Below are 17,589 nucleotides of genomic sequence, written 5' to 3'. Positions count from 1 at the left end.
ACAACATAGACAATATCATCCGAGCTTGCAGAAGGACATTGACGGAGGAACGTGATCTAGATAATATCAATAGTCACTACGATGCTACTTTTGTTCAGAATTGGGTTATCCCGCTGCAAATTGAAACCTGGATACATGTGGATACTTCAAGGAGTATGCAAAATAATGCAGCGTGTGAGGGACTAGCTAGAAACTCCAAAGGTGATTGGCTACAAGGATTCACGTATAACATGAGGAATTTACCTGTTACAGTGGCAGAAGTTAAAGCTATTGGAGGTGGTGTTTGCAAGAATGTTGCACCTAGCAAAGCATGGATTGTTTCTGATTGATTAGAGCCTATAAATTTTATCTACCGAGGAGTACCTATGGACCATCCTTTCCTTGAGGAGATCTCAGAAGTACAGAATGCCATCTGTAAACATCTGAGCATCACAATATCCTGCGTCTCGCGTGAAGCAAATATGTGCGCTGATGCTTTAGTTAAATTGGTGTAGTACTCCCCTAGGGCTATGCGGTTCTTACAAGAGCCTCCTGAAGAGTGTACTGTTAATGCTCTATGCTATGACTGTAGGGAACTATCCTAATGAAGCTATCTAGTTTTCTTTTCATTTATGTTGTTTTATCCTTCTAGCTTATGACTAGCCATCTTGTATCCATTAGGGGAAAAAAAGATATTGTAAATACAAGGAGTTGTGGATTGTTGGATCTGGTTTATTGGGTTTAGAGTTGTGTTTCATCACTTGATGAGCATTTGGACTATCTATATTTGCTCCAAGTTTTAAAATTATTTTATTATTTTATTTTATATTTATTATAAAAAATTATAATGAATATTTATTATAAATATTTTTTCTTTCCAAAAAGATCATAAAAAATTAGAAAATTCTAATAAATTTATCTTATTATCAATTTGGACAATGCTTTGCATGGTCCAATTTAATAATAATTTTTTTAATAATTTTTATAAATTCACTATTTAGATATATTTTGGACAGTTTTAATTTAATATTATTTTTTTAAAATTTTTATAACTTTTTACTTTAGTAAATATAACATTAAAAAACAAAATAAATATAATCTTTAGATTGACACTTTAAAAAAATTAAAAAAAATTATAATTCTAAAAATTTTAAATCTAAACTATCCACATTATATCTATATAATCAATTTATAAAAATTATAAAAATATTTATTATTAATTTAAATCATCCACATCAAATCTTCATTGTTCATATTGATGATAGAATATATTTATTAAAATTATAATGTTTATAATTTTTATTAAAATTTGTAATTATTATTTTATAAAATAAAATAAAAAATAAAAAAAATTCTGATCAACATTATTTATCATGAGCACCAAAATGAGCAAAAAAAAAAACGGGATAGGTTTAGAGTTGGGCATGGGAGAGAACAAACTATTGAAAAATGATGATGATTCTAGTGGGTTCCATTGTGGCTCCATCCATGGTCTCGAATTATGCGTGGTATCTCAATCTCTACACTATTGAAGTGTTAATGCCATGCTAGCCTGCTAGGCATCCCCTCCTCCCCTTATCGTTCCCAGGAGGCAAATAATGTAGATTCATTGGCTAACTCTGCTATCCTCTATCATGAGTTGAAAAAAGCATCTCCAACAGCTTTCAAGGATAATTGCAGTTGAAATGTACTTATTCCACTACTAATTATAAGGTCAAGTATACAGCATAGAGACGGGATTGTTAATTGGGAGAATTTCAAATAAATATCAAGAATGTGACATAATTATTAATGAAATTTAAAATTTTTTGCAATTTTAGTTTAGTATAGAGGATAAAATTAAAAATAATTTTAATTATGAAAAGATCAAAATACCCTTTACTCATTATGTGAAATTAATAGTTGTTAATTTTTTTAATTTACTTATTAATTTATCAATATCACTTGTAAATTACATCTATTTGTCAGACAAGCAATAACATTAGTTATTAATTTACTAATTTTGTTTGTTAATTTACTAACATCAATTATAAATTATAAGACCTGTCAGTAATTTACAACTGATATTAATAAATTACAAGACTTGTTAGTAATTTATAACTAATATCAGTAAATTAACAAATAAAGTTAGCAATTTAATAACTGATGTTGCTGCTTATGATTGAACAATTGATGTTAAATCTTATATAATTATTGACATGTCAACTCATTTAATTTATAATTCATACTAATAAATTAACAAGTGAAACAAGACAACTAACAATTATTAATTCTTCATGAAAAATGCAGAGTACTTTGATCTTTTTACAATTTTTTACCTTTATACCTTAGATTAAATTAAAATTTTAAAATTTTTTAAAATTCACTAATAATTATGTCACATCCTAGTCTTTGTTAGAAATTCTCCCTAATTAATTTTCCTTTCTAGCCTTACTCATTTTTAAATAAATATATTTCAATAACATATTTTCTCTCTCCAACATTTAATAGAAGGTAAAAAAAGAAATTTATGATAAAAATTTAATGAAATGGCTTATAAATAAAATTAAAAAAATATTTTCTCTCTACATTATAGATAGGACTAAAGGGAGTATTTTATAATAATAAAGTCATTAATTACAGTAAAAGACAAAATTAGAAAACCACACATTTTTTTATCAGTTTAATGTATCAACCATCTCTCCTTGAAAATCGTAAAATTAATTAATTTTACTCTATAATTAAGACAGGAAAGGAATACAAAATAATTGAGACTTAAGAAATTATTAACTATTAAGTGAACAAATGACTAAAATCAGCATTAAATAAACATCTTTTTATGTTAAAGCCTTGAACTTTAATAGTGCCAAGAAATGCTGGATGACCGGGCACACCAGAGGCCAGGGTAGCAAGCAGGAGAGTTGATGCCTGTAGTTAAAAGGAGTTTCTCCGCAAATTTCCCTTTTATTTTTTTGGCCACTTTAGTTTGATATTCATTTAATTTTATTTATAAATTATTTTATTGATCTCGTTGATATTAATATAAAAAAATATAAAAAATAAAAATATATAAAATTATAAATATATTTATATATAATAAATTTAAAAAATAATGTTATATTATTTTTTTAAAATATTTTTTAAATAGTACTATATAAAACGCCGGACAGTAAAATAAATCTGTTAAAATATGTCTTATTTTTCCGTCGATCGCTGACTGGTTACAGATGTGTATCATCCCCACAGTTAACAAAGCGGAGGATCTAGCACTTGCTAGCATCACAGCAGTCGGCGCAGCCGGTCACGAACAGGGACAGAAGAACCATCGGTTCTTTAATCGAACTCAAGCTATAGATATTCGAATAGCTATGTCAGAGGCTGGAAACCTGGGATGCGTTGTCGTGGCCGTCGATGGCAGCGAGGAGAGTATGAGCGCATTGAGATGGGCCCTCAACAATCTCAAGCTCCGATCGCCTGGATCCGATTCTACTTTTGTTATTCTCCACGTCCAATCTCCGCCCTCCATTGCCGCCGGTCTTAACCCCGGTGCCATTCCTTTTGGCGGACCCAGTTCGGTGCACTTTTCTCCCCCTTTTGTTTCATTCTCCTTTTGCTACTTGTCTATTTTGATCGAACTTTGTTTTGCTTGACCTAATTGCCCAAGATTTAACCGGTTTCTGAATCGATTAGGTGACCTGGAAGTGCCTGCGTTCACTGCAGCGATCGAAGCGCACCAAAAGCGCATCACCGATGCCATACTGGATCACGCTTTAGGGATTTGCTCCAAATTAAGTGTTTGTTTTTTATTTTGATCCCTTCCAAGATTCATGTTCCCACATCCGCAAAATACGTTTTCTTTTTCTTTCTTTCTTTTCTGTTTTTTTTTTTGGGGGGGGGGGCGTTCGTGGAAAAGTATTTAGTCTACGAAACTTGTGCAGGTGAATGTCAAAACCCATGTGGTTATAGGAGACCCAAAGGAGAAAATTTGTGAAGCTGTCCAGAATTTGCATGCTAATTTGCTTGTGATGGGTTCTCGTGCGTTTGGCCCCATTAAGAGGTAGTTTTAACTAGTTCTAAAAAATTTACAGTAGCTGAAAAGTGATACTGAAATCTTTTTTTTTTTTTTTGTCAGTGATACTAAAAAATCTACCATCGATGATTTTTTCCCCTTCTGTAACATTATCCTAGATAGAATGCACTGTTTTTATTGATTGTTTCTGGAAGGTAATACGAAGTTTGAGAGTCCATCTTGTATTGGCATGTGTACAATTTGGTGCACTGTCCATTCCATCACTGATCTTTTCAACGGTCCTGTCTTTTTCACTGTCTTTTCGACATTCCTGTTTTGTTTGAAAACATGAAATTTCAACAATTTTTGGAAGATGCTCCCAGGCAGGACTCTTAAACTAGAGCTATGCCTGAAGTTTTTTCCCTTTTCTTGCTTAATAGTGACGGGCAATACTGATGCTTTGCTAGTTCTCTAAGTCCTCCGCGGCAATTAGCATCTTGAGCTTTCACATTTAGTTGGACTCCAGTTCTAGTCACTCGTTTTGAGCCTCTTAATCTCTCTGTTCTTAAATGCCTTTTGGGTGGATAACTTGTAATCCTCTGAAGTTTTTTCCCCCTCTCGTGGTCCCAGTAAAATTTATTTTGTCTTGTTATCAAAATAGTGAACAGGACAAAATCAAGTATAAGAAGAACTGTTTTAAAGCCATACATTTGTGTAACAATGAAGAAAATTAGGAGAGGTACCGTATGGCTAAGAAAGAAATTAAGAGAGCTGTGGAGCTTAGCTGTGGGTAAAGCTCGTTCTAAAGCTTTTGAAGAATTTTATAAGAGCCTTGAGACGAAGGAAGAAGAACGAAACATTTATAAGATTGCCAAGAGTAGGGAAAGAAAATCAAGGGATTTAGAATAGGTAAGGTGTATTAAGGATGAAGAGGAAAGAATTTTAGTTACAAATGATGAAATTAAAAATAGATGGGAGACTTACTTTTCCAAACTTTTCAATGATGGAGAGGTTTCATCTAGTAATTTGAAGGATTTAGTAACTGGTGAAGGAGAACAAAATTTGTCATTCTATCGAATAATACGTGATAAGGAGGTAAAGGAAGCTCTTAAGAAAATGACAAATGGTAGAGCCAACGGACCTGATTGTATATCTATCGAAGAGTGGAAATGTTTAGGTGAAGAAGGGGTGAGATGGTTAATTAAATTATTTAATGTGATCTTATGGTCCAAGAAAATGCCTGATGAGTGGAGGAAAAGTATATTAATTCCTATTTATAAAAATAAAGGAGATATTCAGAATTGTACTAACTATAGAGGGATTAAACTCATGAGCCACACAATGAAATTGTAGGAGAAAGTAATTGAACACAGGTTGAGATTGGAGACAAGTATTTTTGAGAATCAGTTTGGTTTTATGCCAGGTAGATCAACTACAGAGGTGATTTATCTACTGAGGGGATTAATAGAAAAGTATCGTTGTAAAGATAAAGATTTACACATGGTTTTTATTGATTTGGAAAAAGCTTATGATCGTATACCAAGAGAAGTGCTTTGGAAAGCGTTGGAAAAAAAGGGAGTACAGATTGCTTATATTAAAGTTATACAAGATATGTATGAGGGGGTAAAAACTAGTATAAGAACGCCTAGTGGTCAAACAAAGGATTTTCCTATAAAGATTGGATTGTATCAGGGATCATCTCTGAGTCCTTATCTGTTCAGCTTGATCCTAAATGTTTTGACAGAATATATTCAAGGGGAAATTCCCAAATGTATGTTCTTCGCGGATGATATAGTTCTTATAGCAGAGACAAGAGAAGAAGTTAATTGCAAACTTGAGTTATGGAGGAGGATATTAGAGTCGAGAGGTTTCCGTTTGAGTAGGAGTAAGACGAAATATTTATATTGTAAATTTGGTAAGAGACTATTCGACAATAATTTGGAAGTGAAATTGGGAGATCAAATTATACCTTAAGTGGAAAAGTTTAAATATTTGGGAGCCATTATTCAAAATGATGGCGAAATCAGTAGAGATATTTCACATAGGATTCAAGCTGAGTGGTTTAATTGGAGAAAAGCTAAAGGAGTTATTTGCGACCGTAAGGTGCCTAATAAACTTAAAGGAAAGTTTTATCGCACTACTATCAGACCAGCAATGTTAAATAGTAGTGAATGTTGGGCTCTAATGGGACAGTAAAAGTATAAAGTTGGAGTAGCAAAGATGAGAATGTTACGATAGATGTGCGGACATACACGTAAAGATAAAATTCGAAATGAGCACGTACGCGAAAAAGTGAGGGTAGCACCTATTGAGGAAAAAATGGTAGAACATCAGTTGAGATGGTTTGGGCATGTGCAAAGAAGACCAAGGGAGGCACCAGTGAGAAGAGTGGAACATATAACTTTGAGTCCGATTAAGAGGGGTAGAGGAAGGCCTAAGAAAACACTTTTGGAAGTTGTTGAACACGATCTCTTAATTAATAATATTCTTAAAAGTTTGATAAATGATAGAGCACAATGACGTCTTGCAATCTATGTAGCCAACCTCACCTAGTAGGATAAAGGCTTGTTGTTGTTGTTGTTGTTGTAGTATCAAAAAACTAGTCTTAAAAAATTCCAGCCTTTTGTTTTTCGAAAAATATCCAACCACTTAAATGATCAGTTTGTGATGCAATTATGGTGTAGATGTGCAATTACTATTAAAATGAAGGATCTTTTCATTTTGTTTAGTGTGCGATTGTTTGTTTGACTTCTTCTCAAGTCCTTTTGTTACTTGAAAGTTGGAATATAATCATGTACTCCTTCCATTAAAAAATGTAAAGCATTTTTAGTCTTTCGAGGTATAATTATTGCCTTTTTTTAAAAGTGCCCTTGTTGATAATGACTTTATATTTATTATACAGTATTTAATAGGGGTAAATATGAAAAAATAGAGTTGGTTTGAAAGTAGGTAACTACTTTATTAAGTGGTGATATTTGGTTAAAAATCCCTTATATTTTTTATTGAGCGGTGATCTTTCTGTTATTTCTTTTCGAGGATACGTTGCCTGCTCATTTGTACACTTCATCTTTAGTAGTAAAAACTATTTTTAATAACTTTCTTGATATGTGGATGCTGTGTTGATGAACCCATTGCCGTTCTTCAATTTTTTCTTGGTTTCTTCCAGTATTACAAAATTTGATTTGTGATTAATTACCATGATTTTTTTGGAATTAAAAGGATAAACCATTAAAAGTCAGAAAACTCATGAATCGTTCACTTGTTAACTGCATAAACATGGTTTCTTGACATGCCATAAGTAAGTATTATTTCTGTTACAGGATGTTCCTGGGAAGCGTTAGCAACTACTGCACCCACCATGCTCAATGTCCTGTTATTATTACAAAGGAGAAGGATACTGCCAACAAGACAAACTAGGTATTACTTCTAACTATGCATTATGAGAAGCTCTGGCAGCATTTTAGATGTATGATTCGGTCATTCCCTTGAAATGTTTGGGTTGTGGGAAAAAATAAGCTATAGTTTTGGGCACAAGAATCTGAGCGATCCATCTCTTTTATGTTTGTCGCCAAATCTAATTATTGTGACAATTTGATTTCTAGACCTGGCTGTTATTGGTTTGTGCCATTACCATTTTCATAGGCCTCGGTAAATTTGGCATTGCTCTTTTGCTTTTCTGAGTTAATGACCTTCAACCCTTACCTTGCACCTAATAGTTGAGTCTGGCTATCCCTTCCTCTGGTCATTTTTATAAGAGACACTTAGAAGGGTTCTCTTGGTCCTTTTTACAAGAGACTCCAACTTCTTGCCTGAAATATTTATTAGCATTTTCATATTTTGTCCTCATGAATTGTTTGTGTATTAAGGACATCAGTTGTTATAAGCCACCATCCAATTCTGTAAATATGGGTATTTTTGAAAAAATAATTTGCATTTTTAACATATTTATTGCATTTAGCCAATTTTAACCGTATATTTTATCTACATGATCCGGTTATTCATCACTTATAGAAAGGGACCGAAGGGAGTAGCATTCACCATAAAAACCCATGTAAATGAAAGAAGACACGGATGCTTGGCATTAAGTTTCACTGCTGGCAGCCCAAACAAGTTATTGAAGTTGGAGTGCAACTTTAAATTAATTGGAATATTCTTGAGGAGCTCTGTAAATTATCTTTTAATTGATAGATTATGGGAAAACATATATGAATTTATCAAATTGAAGTATGAGGCTAGGAGATATAGAGAGGTCTGAGGAGTTTTTCTAGCTATTTTCTATAATTGGTGCTTGCATGTTATTCATTTTCTTGTTCTCAGATGCTTTTAAAACTTCAGTTACTTCCCTTAACCTTACAGATTTCTGCTTTTGTCTCTGAATTTTTTCTGGAACTCTCTGTTGTTACAGCACAAGGCATTATTGCCACATACAGTTTGCAAGGTGACAATATTTTGAAACAATTTGATTCCATGTTCTGGGTGTGGGTTGCTGTATTTCAGTTGTTAGTGGTGCATCTCTAATTATGCATTCATTTGGTCGGACCTCAAGCCTTTTCATGCTCGGGATTTTGTGTTTAACGGAACCTGTGTGTAGCTCAGTTCCAATGCTTCTGTCTGCTAGTTGTCTACTGCTGATGCAGGTTCTACAGCCATGTGTTTTCACATTTTGTGGACTATGGCCACTTTGATGTGGTGTGAAGTTGTTGCAGTGAAGGGTGCTTCGTCCATGCTATTATCACTTTGCAGTGATTCAAGAAAAAGTCTGATTTCCATCGTCTCTGAATCAAACCTCACGCGTTCCTTTGCATTGTTGTACATTAATAAGAGGGTGATATTTTTATAGCTAAAATAGAGGGAGTAATGCTTTCGTCTTTCGCATATAATTTTGTCGCAGAAAGGCTTATATGGATTCAAGTATTGCTTGCCTCGGTCGACCTGTTCTACTTTCCCACTCTTGATTATTCATACTTGGTTTATTTATTAATGTTATGTGTTTCAATATGTTCTTTTGTGTGATGCGGGAACTTGTAAAATTCATGGCTGTAGGTGAACATAATTTTCTTGTACGGGAAGGGAGATATATAAAAGAAAAATATGAAGATAATTAAGAACATTGAAGGAGCGCGATTATCTTGGATGCTTTATTTTGAGGAAGAAAGCTTAAAGGTGAAAAAATAGGAAAGTGGACGAAAATGCTTTTTTCTTGTTTAGATGGACAAGTTAAACCATAGGGAATTTCACAATGATAATAATACCTAGATGAAAAATAAATTATACAAGTTTCATTTCTTTCTTTTCTATAGAGAAATTTTGAAAAACGTTTTTCGAAAGAGAGAAAATTCTCCGCTTTGGAAGGTAAAGCTTTAGAAGAAAGCAAGAAAGCATGAGGATAATGACTTTTTTTTTCCTTCCCATTTTTTTATTATTATTTAATCCAATTTCCGGAGAATCGATTTTCCTTGCCAGTTTATCCTCGTTTTTTTTTTCTTTGGTGTTTCCTTCCTTTTCTCTCCATCCTGGGTTAGTCTTCCGTTTTCCCTTTTCAGCACTTTCACTTTTGTCAATGAAAACACTACCTAATTTAACAGTTCGTGTATGATAATAATAAAAGTGCAATGGGGCCATGGTGTTGGTGGGGACTCTCTGGAGCGTATACGAAATGATCAATCAAATGAATGAATTTCCGTGATCTCTCCTTTTTGCCTAGTGTGAGGAAACAGATAATGAGCTTTGGATTCTTAGCTATAAGTAAAACTCCACCAGTGAATATGCCCTTGAACATGGAAGCGTGAAAGAGGGCTGTTGAGACGATAGGACAGACCAGTGCTTGCTTCATCCTCTGGACCTGAGACGCTGAAAGCTGTGTAGATTTCTCTGCTCCTTTGCAGGTTGATAAACGGCAATCGGAATTAGAAATGTGGGACCAAGATTGGCTTTTTAGCAACACGAATTAAATGTCTTGGAGAGCCCGTGAACGACCGCGTGTCCTGTTCGGACTATCCATCGAACAAAATATCTTGGCAGGAGTGAGCCAAAGATTTTGGTGCCATTTGATTGCTAAAAATGCATACTATGAAATTAAATAAAAAAATAAAAATAAAAATAAAATAATTAAAAAGGGTAAGTAAATCACGTTAATAAAAAATAAATATAATTTAATTTATGAGATTAAAAATTATAATTTATAAAATTTTTTAAAAGTATGATAACTCTCACATTTGTAATATATAATAATGAGTTAGTATTATATTTGTCATGAGTAAAAGAAGAAATTTAGTTATTTTTTATTTTAATTTTTTTAATCTATTTCATTCTCAACATTTTTAGTAACCAAATGACACCTTAATTGTGATAAAATTCAAAATTTAAGATTGTAATGATAGATATTTAACAGATTTAGTTATTCCACAAACTACTTATGTTAGAATTTTAGTCGAGGTATTATAGCCTGTCAATCCCCTCCATCCAACACTAACTATCCTATTTTACAGTTCATTTCTCCTGCGACTCCGAACTTCCCATGATTCCAACACCTGGATGCGTTAAACACCTGAAATCTCATCTCCTGAAAGCAATCAGAATAAACAGTGAACAAGAGAAAATATCCTTAAATTATACTTTATCATTTGTATAATACTGATGTTTACAACTTTTTTTTTTTGGCATTTTTGTTTAAATTGGATTATATTTATTAATGTTATTAGGAGGCAGATGACCCTAATTAAATTTGCACCACGTTAGTAATTTAAGTAACGGAAAATCTATTTGAGGGATGGTTGTGTAATTTAAACAACTGGAAACGTAGAGTGTAGACTGTAGACAACTACGAATGAGAAAATCATTAGTCTCTCTTGAGAGAGATAAACAGCTGCCTGGGATGGGACTGTCTCTCTCTCACACGTGACACACCTGTACAAGTTTTTTGGGAAAAAAAAAAAAAAACAGTAAGCCCCATAAAGTGATCCGTCTTCGGTGGAGCTCATCACCAAAAAAAAAAAAAAAAAAATCTCAACCATTCAAATTATTTTAATCTTAATTTTAATTTTATAATTATAAAAATAAAAATTTATATATGTGTGTGTGTGTTCATCATTAATTTAAACAGTATTTATTTAATTTGAGTGATATAATTTAACATTGTAAATTTTATAAATTAATTACCTAGATGTAATTTGAATAATGCAAATTTAATATTAAATTTTAAATAATTTTTCTATTTTAATAAATATAAAATTAAAAAAAATAAAGGTTTGAAATTCGAACCATACAAATAAAAATTTAATATTAAATTTAAAATATTCAGAATATATATACTCCCTCCATTAAAAAAATATAAGGCATTTTTTGAGAAGTTGGATATTAATAAATATAAAGCATTTTTAATCTTTTGAGGTGTAATCATTGTCTTTTTTTAAAAGTACCCATATTGATTATGACTTTATATTTATTATAGGGTATTTAATATGGGTAAATATAAAAAGATAGGGTTAGTTTGAAAGTAAGTAATTACTTTATTGAGGTGAGATTCGGTTAAAAATATTTTATAGTTTTAAACGGAGGAAGCAGATAGTTAATTTATAAAAATTATAAGATTAAATCGGATGATGCAAATTAGATCAATACTATCCAATTAATGATAAATATATTTATTAAAAAAATTATAAATTTTTATTTTAATAAGATTAAAATTTTAAAAACCTAGGCAATCCATATTAAATCTGAATAGCCTATATTTTTTTTGGGTGATGACCATTATCAAAGATGGATCCCCAAAAAATCAAGCCCATGCTCATCACTATCATAAAATTTGGACCATTCAAATTAAATTTAAATAATTTAAATTTAAAGTATTATGATATATTTTTTAAAATAAAAATTATAAAATAATTTTAATAAGTTTTTTATTTTAAATTTGGCCTAAATTTAATTTTAATGGTTTAATGTATTCTACACAATTCAAATTTAATCTGATATTAATTTAAACTGTGCAGAGTATATTTAAATAGTTAATATAAAATAATTATAAAAATTTTAATATTAAATTACACCCATCAAATTAAATCTAAAGTGCAAATTTAAAATAAAAAATTATAAAAATTGTAACGATTAAAATCTAAATAGTACCAACCTCATCTCTGATGAGCACTGATTTTCAATCCCCAGAAAGTCCGGCGCTGGCGTGTATATATATATATATATCAAAGGGAGCTCGCCAGCGCCATGCATGCATACACAGTCCAGGCGTCAAGTTCCATAAATATGGACGCCAAGTTGTCAATCACATTCATCCTCTTCTCTGCAACAATTCAGCTCCTCGCCTTCACCAACGCCATTGCTTTAGACCACTGTGCTTCTGAACCCCTCCACTTGGACGTCGCCCTCATTCCCATTTACTCCAAATGCTCTCCCTTCCAGCTTCCCAGCGCTCGCTCATGGCTCGACACTCTCATGATCATGGCATCCACGGACTCCCAACGCCTCCACTACTTATCTTCCCTTCTGCCTAAGAAGCGCTCCACGTCTGTCCCTATCGCCTCCGGCCTCGCTTTCAATATCGGTAACTACGTCGTCCGGGTCAAGCTCGGCACTCCCGGCCAGCTCATGTTCATGGTCCTGGATACTAGTAGTGATGAGGCCTGGGTCCCATGCTCCGGTTGTACGGGCTGCTCCGCCGCCGTCACTTTTTCACCCAAAGCTTCTGCAACATACAGGTCATTGGATTGCTCCGTTCCCCAGTGCAGCCAGGTCCGTGGATTCTCGTGCCCCGACGCGGGATCTGACCCGTGTTCGTTTAACCATTCCTACGCTGGTTCGTCGTTCTCCGCCACGCTGGTCCAAGACTCTCTCGGACTAGCATCTGATATCATCCCCAATTATGCTTTCGGCTGCGTCAATAACGTCGCCGGCGGTCCACTCCCCTCCCAAGGGCTGCTGGGTCTGGGTCGGGGACCCTTGTCGTTATTTTCGCAATCGGCCGGATCACTCTACAGAGGAGTATTCTCCTACTGCCTTCCCAGTTTCAAGTCATATTTCTTCTCAGGGTCGTTGAAGTTAGGACCCAGAGGTCAACCCAAACGCATCCGTACCACCCCACTATTGCGTAATCCCCGCCGGCCGTCTCTGTACTACGTGAACCTGACCGGTGTCAGCGTGGGTCGGGTCCACGTCGGTTTACCTAGCGAGCTCCTGAGTTTCAACCCTAACACCGGAGCTGGAACGATTATAGATTCAGGTACGGTGATTACCCGATTCGTGGAACCAGTGTACGGTGCAATCAGGGACGAGTTCAGAAGACAGGTGAAAGGTCCTTTTTCGAGCTTGGGGGCATTTGACACTTGCTTCGTGAAGAGCTACGAGACATTGGCTCCCACCATTACATTACATTTCTCAGGGTTGGAGCTGAAATTGCCATTGGAGAACAGCTTCGTACATAGCAGTTCGGGGTCGCTAGCCTGCTTGGCTATGGCGGCGTCACCCAATAATGTGAACTCGGTGTTGAATGTGATAGCCAATTTGCAGCAGCAGAACCTTAGGATTTTGTTTGATACTGTCAATAATAAGGTTGGAATAGCCCGTGAACTCTGTAACTAGCTGGCTAGCTATTTGCTATATTTAAATTCTTGGTATTTATAACTTTGCTGTTTGCCCCGGCCGGTCTGACCTGGTGGCTAAAAAAGTTGATGGTGAATAAGCGTGGTGGCTCTGGGAAATGTTGAAGGAGAGATCTTATCTTTATCAATGCGAGAGTATCATCGCGAAGTTTGATCCTTCTGTGTTGATTTGTAAACTTGGCTTTGTTTCATCAGCTGAGTCTATTAAGCTGTTGGATGACTTTTTTTATTTTTGAATTTCCAATTTTTAATCAAGTATTTTTTGTTGTATGTCGTGGTCGGGGATCTCACTTTCTGCAGATGATATTCAACTCTCGTATATTTCCGTACCTTTGAAGGAGAGAGTAGAGGTTTTCTTGGAGCTATTCGTAAAATTGTAGATTTTATTACCGCCATCACATCATGTAATTTGGATATCTTAATTTAAAATTTTCTTTGTTTAATTTGTCTCAGTTACAATGCATTGGGCTGATCTAATAAGTTTTTATGTTGTCTTATTTTCTTTCTAGCGCTTCGATATTGTTCAATATCTCGGAATCCAGGAGTACAAAAAATGAATGGAGCCTCTTGTCCCATGCTTTTTATGTAAAGTTTTAAAAATCGAAAGTCTGAATAGTGATTCACAATTTAATGTTCGAACCAATCAATAATAAATTAATATATTTTAAATAATATACATTTAAAAATTACTAATTAAATTCATATATTAGCATAAAAAAGTCATTTAAAAATAAAAAATCACAAATATTAACATCAAATCCATAATATCACAATCCAACATTGAAGGGAAAATCATCCAATATCTTTATACATGAGTTTAATACATGATTATTGCATTCTTCCTTAGACCAAAGTGAAAACCATTAAACCATGGCCACACATATCCAAATTGACAAATCCAAACATTAGTCATTACCATAAAACTCATTCAACTTAAAAGATCTTTAGTTGTTATGTTATTAGTAACTATATTAGAAGGGAAATCCTAGATGATAGCAACTTGAGGAGTAGATTAAACTTCAACTCTAGTAGGTGTATATTGAGCTCCAAGTCCAACAAATGTAGATTGAGCTCCAAGTCCAACATCATCAATCAAAGGTGAAGAAGTTGTAACATTCATATGTTCATCACCTATTACAAATAAAAGAAATTAATCTTAAGTTCTTAACTATCATTTCTCTCAAAAATAATTATAGGATAATAACATGTCAAATAAAAATAAAACATATAAACCTTTATTATCCCTGATAGTGAGAGGTTGTGGATTCTCTTGTCACAGCAAAGCATCACAATCTACTTCATTAAGCTCAAAAGCATATTGTTCTTCCACTATCCAAAAGTCAAGTTTGTTAATAGATGCATAATTAATGGAATAATAATTTTTCTTCTTCAACTATGACTTATTAAGTAAACATGAAAGAAACTATGTATTATTTAATTTTCAACTAAACATAAATTAAAACTATATCATTTAAATATAACTACCTCTGCTATAACCACAACTTGTAATTAGTGAAACCTATATCATTTAGGCATTGATGATCTAATATGTTTCTTTTTTTTATGTGAATATGTTCAAACAAGCTCCAATTGCACTCACATCTTAAAGACAATGAAGTTTGGCAAAGAATATGGATGGTAACTTGTTGCAATTGTGGAGTATCACTTTCAACACATGACCACAATTCATTTGCAACAAAAACAATTAAAAATGTAGCTTTTTATTTATCATTTCAAATAATAATTAATAATTAAAGCAATAAAAGTATAAAACTTACAAGGTGTTAATTTTTTTGTTGCTTAACCTAAGTGATTATGAGTAGAAGATTCATCACAATTTTTGTACGAACTCAATTGCTCCCACAATTGAACATAATCATTAGAGCCATACACCCCAAGCAAATCAACTATACCATTTATGATTTTTATTTTGAGATGAAAAGACGGGTCATACATGAATGCTGCAAGATTCAAAAAATATGCTACTGTATGAAGACTAGTCTTCAAGTTCTTATCCCATCGAGCTTTAAAGATGTTTATGGAAGGCTTATACTTATGATGATTGTTATTACAAATACTTTTGATTCCATATTTCACCCTCATCATGCCTTTATAGACATAACCAAAAGAAGATTTTTCATATCCATCAACAATTTTTAGCAACCTAATGAGGGAATAAACAAGTGCCATAATGTTGTAACACTTATTCCAAAATCCATTATCCAAGACAATGCTAGCAAAATCTTGTATTGCTACAATCTTCGATAACTTGTGATCAACAAAATGCCTATCAACCACCAAAGCTTGCAAGTCGTTCTTGTGCTTATGTGTACTTCATAAAGTAATGAATGTGGTAGCAAATCTAGTTGCTCCTAAAAGCACAATCTTCCTTCAACCGTGTCTTTTTCTAAGCCATGACAAGAAGACAGTATGATCATACACAAAAAAATGGTAACCTTTGATGCCTTACATGCAAGGTTTAACACATTAGACAAACTTATAATGTCCTTTAAGATGAGATTCAAGCAATGTGTAGCACGGAGTGACCAATAATTATGATTGTTTTTATCATGAATTAGCCAACCACATGCTACATAGTTAGTTGCATTATCAATCACTGCATGAATAATATTTTTAGGGCTAATCCACTTTATCACTTCATTGGACAATTGAAACAATATCTTGCATCTTTGACTAGATCTGAAGTATTAATAAACTTCATAAACACATACCTTTAATAGAATGAACTAAAAAGTTTATCAGTGTATGCTATCTAACATCAATCCAACCATCATCCATTAATGTGCAACCATTACTATCCCATCTACTTCGATAACTATCAACAATTAATTAACATTCCCTTTTCGAATCCCTCAATAAATTTACTCTTGTAACATAAGCAGTAGGGCCTTTGAATCTATGTCTAATAATAGCAATTACATTTATAGCTTTTTGAAAGAATGATCAATTTAATGTATTGCAAGGAATAAAATTGATAACAAACTGCTCAAAAATAGCTATTTTTGCTTTGTGTTGTGCTTGTTTAGTTGACAAAACACTTTTAATACTTAGTTATGCACCATGAGTTGTTATAAAGGAAAAATAATTGTCAGCTACACTAAAAACTTATCTCTTTGCACCACTTGTATAAACCTTCTTTTTAGTTGGAGTTGAAAGAGCGGTATGTAAAGGATTTGAATTTGCATCCATTACTTCTTGTAAGTCATCAATATGACCATACTTTTCCTCAATATCTTTTAACTTCCTTGTTTCTTGAAACCTCTCCTTTAAAGGTTTTATCATTCGATGGCGTACATCATGAGGAATGTTTTTATAGGAGACAACTTGACCACTTACATCGGCTAGATGCTACTTCAATCTATTTATGCCACTTCCTCTATATTCACTTAAACAATACAAACATGTATAAACAATAGTATCCTCCTCTTTTTTCAAGGCTACATGTTCTCAAGCAAGATCTATCTTCCTATAGGTAGAGCTAGTTGTTAATTGTTTCTCTGTTAAACTACCAATATCAATTCCTCCTATAGCATTAGAATTATGAGTAGTAGGGGTATTTGAAATAGGTGTGGGATTGAGTATAGTTGTAGGAGTGTCATCCTTCTCAAGGCCACCAATATCTATCATCTTAAATTGAAAATTTAAATTTAAACAAACAATAGTTAAATTCACAAAAATATAAATAATCAACCATAAAAATGAAAGCATGGACTCTGTACAAGGCTACAAGCAAACATTTATGTATGTGTAAAGACAAGATAAGGATGATTGATTTTATGCTTAAATGAAAGAATAAACATGCAATTCAAGACTTAAGTAACACTTTCAAAAAAAATTTAGGGTAAGCTAAGGCAATTTGAAAGTTTAATGATTCAAATGTAATCTTCCATATAATGATCGAAAAGGGAAGCCTTAAGAAAGAAATGAAGAGAATTAGAGATGCGTACATTAAACTTGAGTACTCTACCTTGGGGAAGATGACAATAGAGAACA

At 33.2% G+C, this 17,589-nt stretch overlaps 2 protein-coding genes across 5 annotated transcripts; both read left to right on the top strand.

Moving 5' to 3' along the window:
- The first annotated feature begins 3,159 nt into the window (after nt 1–3,159).
- LOC129294607 (universal stress protein PHOS34) lies at nt 3,160–8,965 on the top strand. 4 transcript variants are annotated; one of them, XM_054933023.1, is made up of 5 exons: nt 3,160–3,528; nt 3,649–3,752; nt 3,897–4,015; nt 7,288–7,384; nt 7,979–8,366. In XM_054933023.1, exons 1-4 carry the CDS (start codon nt 3,186–3,188, stop codon nt 7,382–7,384), a joined length of 663 nt encoding a protein of 220 aa, XP_054788998.1. In that variant the 5' UTR covers nt 3,160–3,185; the 3' UTR covers nt 7,979–8,366. The 4 variants fall into 4 exon arrangements, with proteins under 4 accessions (XP_054788998.1, XP_054788999.1, XP_054788997.1 ...); XM_054933024.1 differs by lacking the exon at nt 7,979–8,366 and adding an exon at nt 8,373–8,965 and having other exon boundaries at nt 3,161–3,528; nt 3,649–3,746; XM_054933022.1 differs by lacking the exon at nt 7,979–8,366 and adding an exon at nt 8,605–8,965 and having other exon boundaries at nt 3,161–3,528.
- A 3,210-nt stretch (nt 8,966–12,175) lies between these two features.
- Nucleotides 12,176–14,018, top strand: LOC129294716 (aspartyl protease AED3-like). Its single transcript, XM_054933180.1, has one exon. It carries the CDS (start codon nt 12,185–12,187, stop codon nt 13,553–13,555), a length of 1,371 nt encoding a protein of 456 aa, XP_054789155.1. The 5' UTR covers nt 12,176–12,184; the 3' UTR covers nt 13,556–14,018.
- Nucleotides 14,019–17,589: the final 3,571 nt, after the last annotated feature.

This window comes from Prosopis cineraria, unplaced genomic scaffold (genome assembly GCF_029017545.1).
Source record: "Prosopis cineraria cultivar Desert tree isolate PC_DT_omini unplaced genomic scaffold, ASM2901754v1 PC15, whole genome shotgun sequence".
NCBI lineage: Eukaryota > Viridiplantae > Streptophyta > Magnoliopsida > Fabales > Fabaceae > Prosopis > Prosopis cineraria.
The sequence above is the reverse complement of the archived record's forward strand: the minus strand, read 5'-3'. Positions and strand labels throughout refer to the sequence as shown.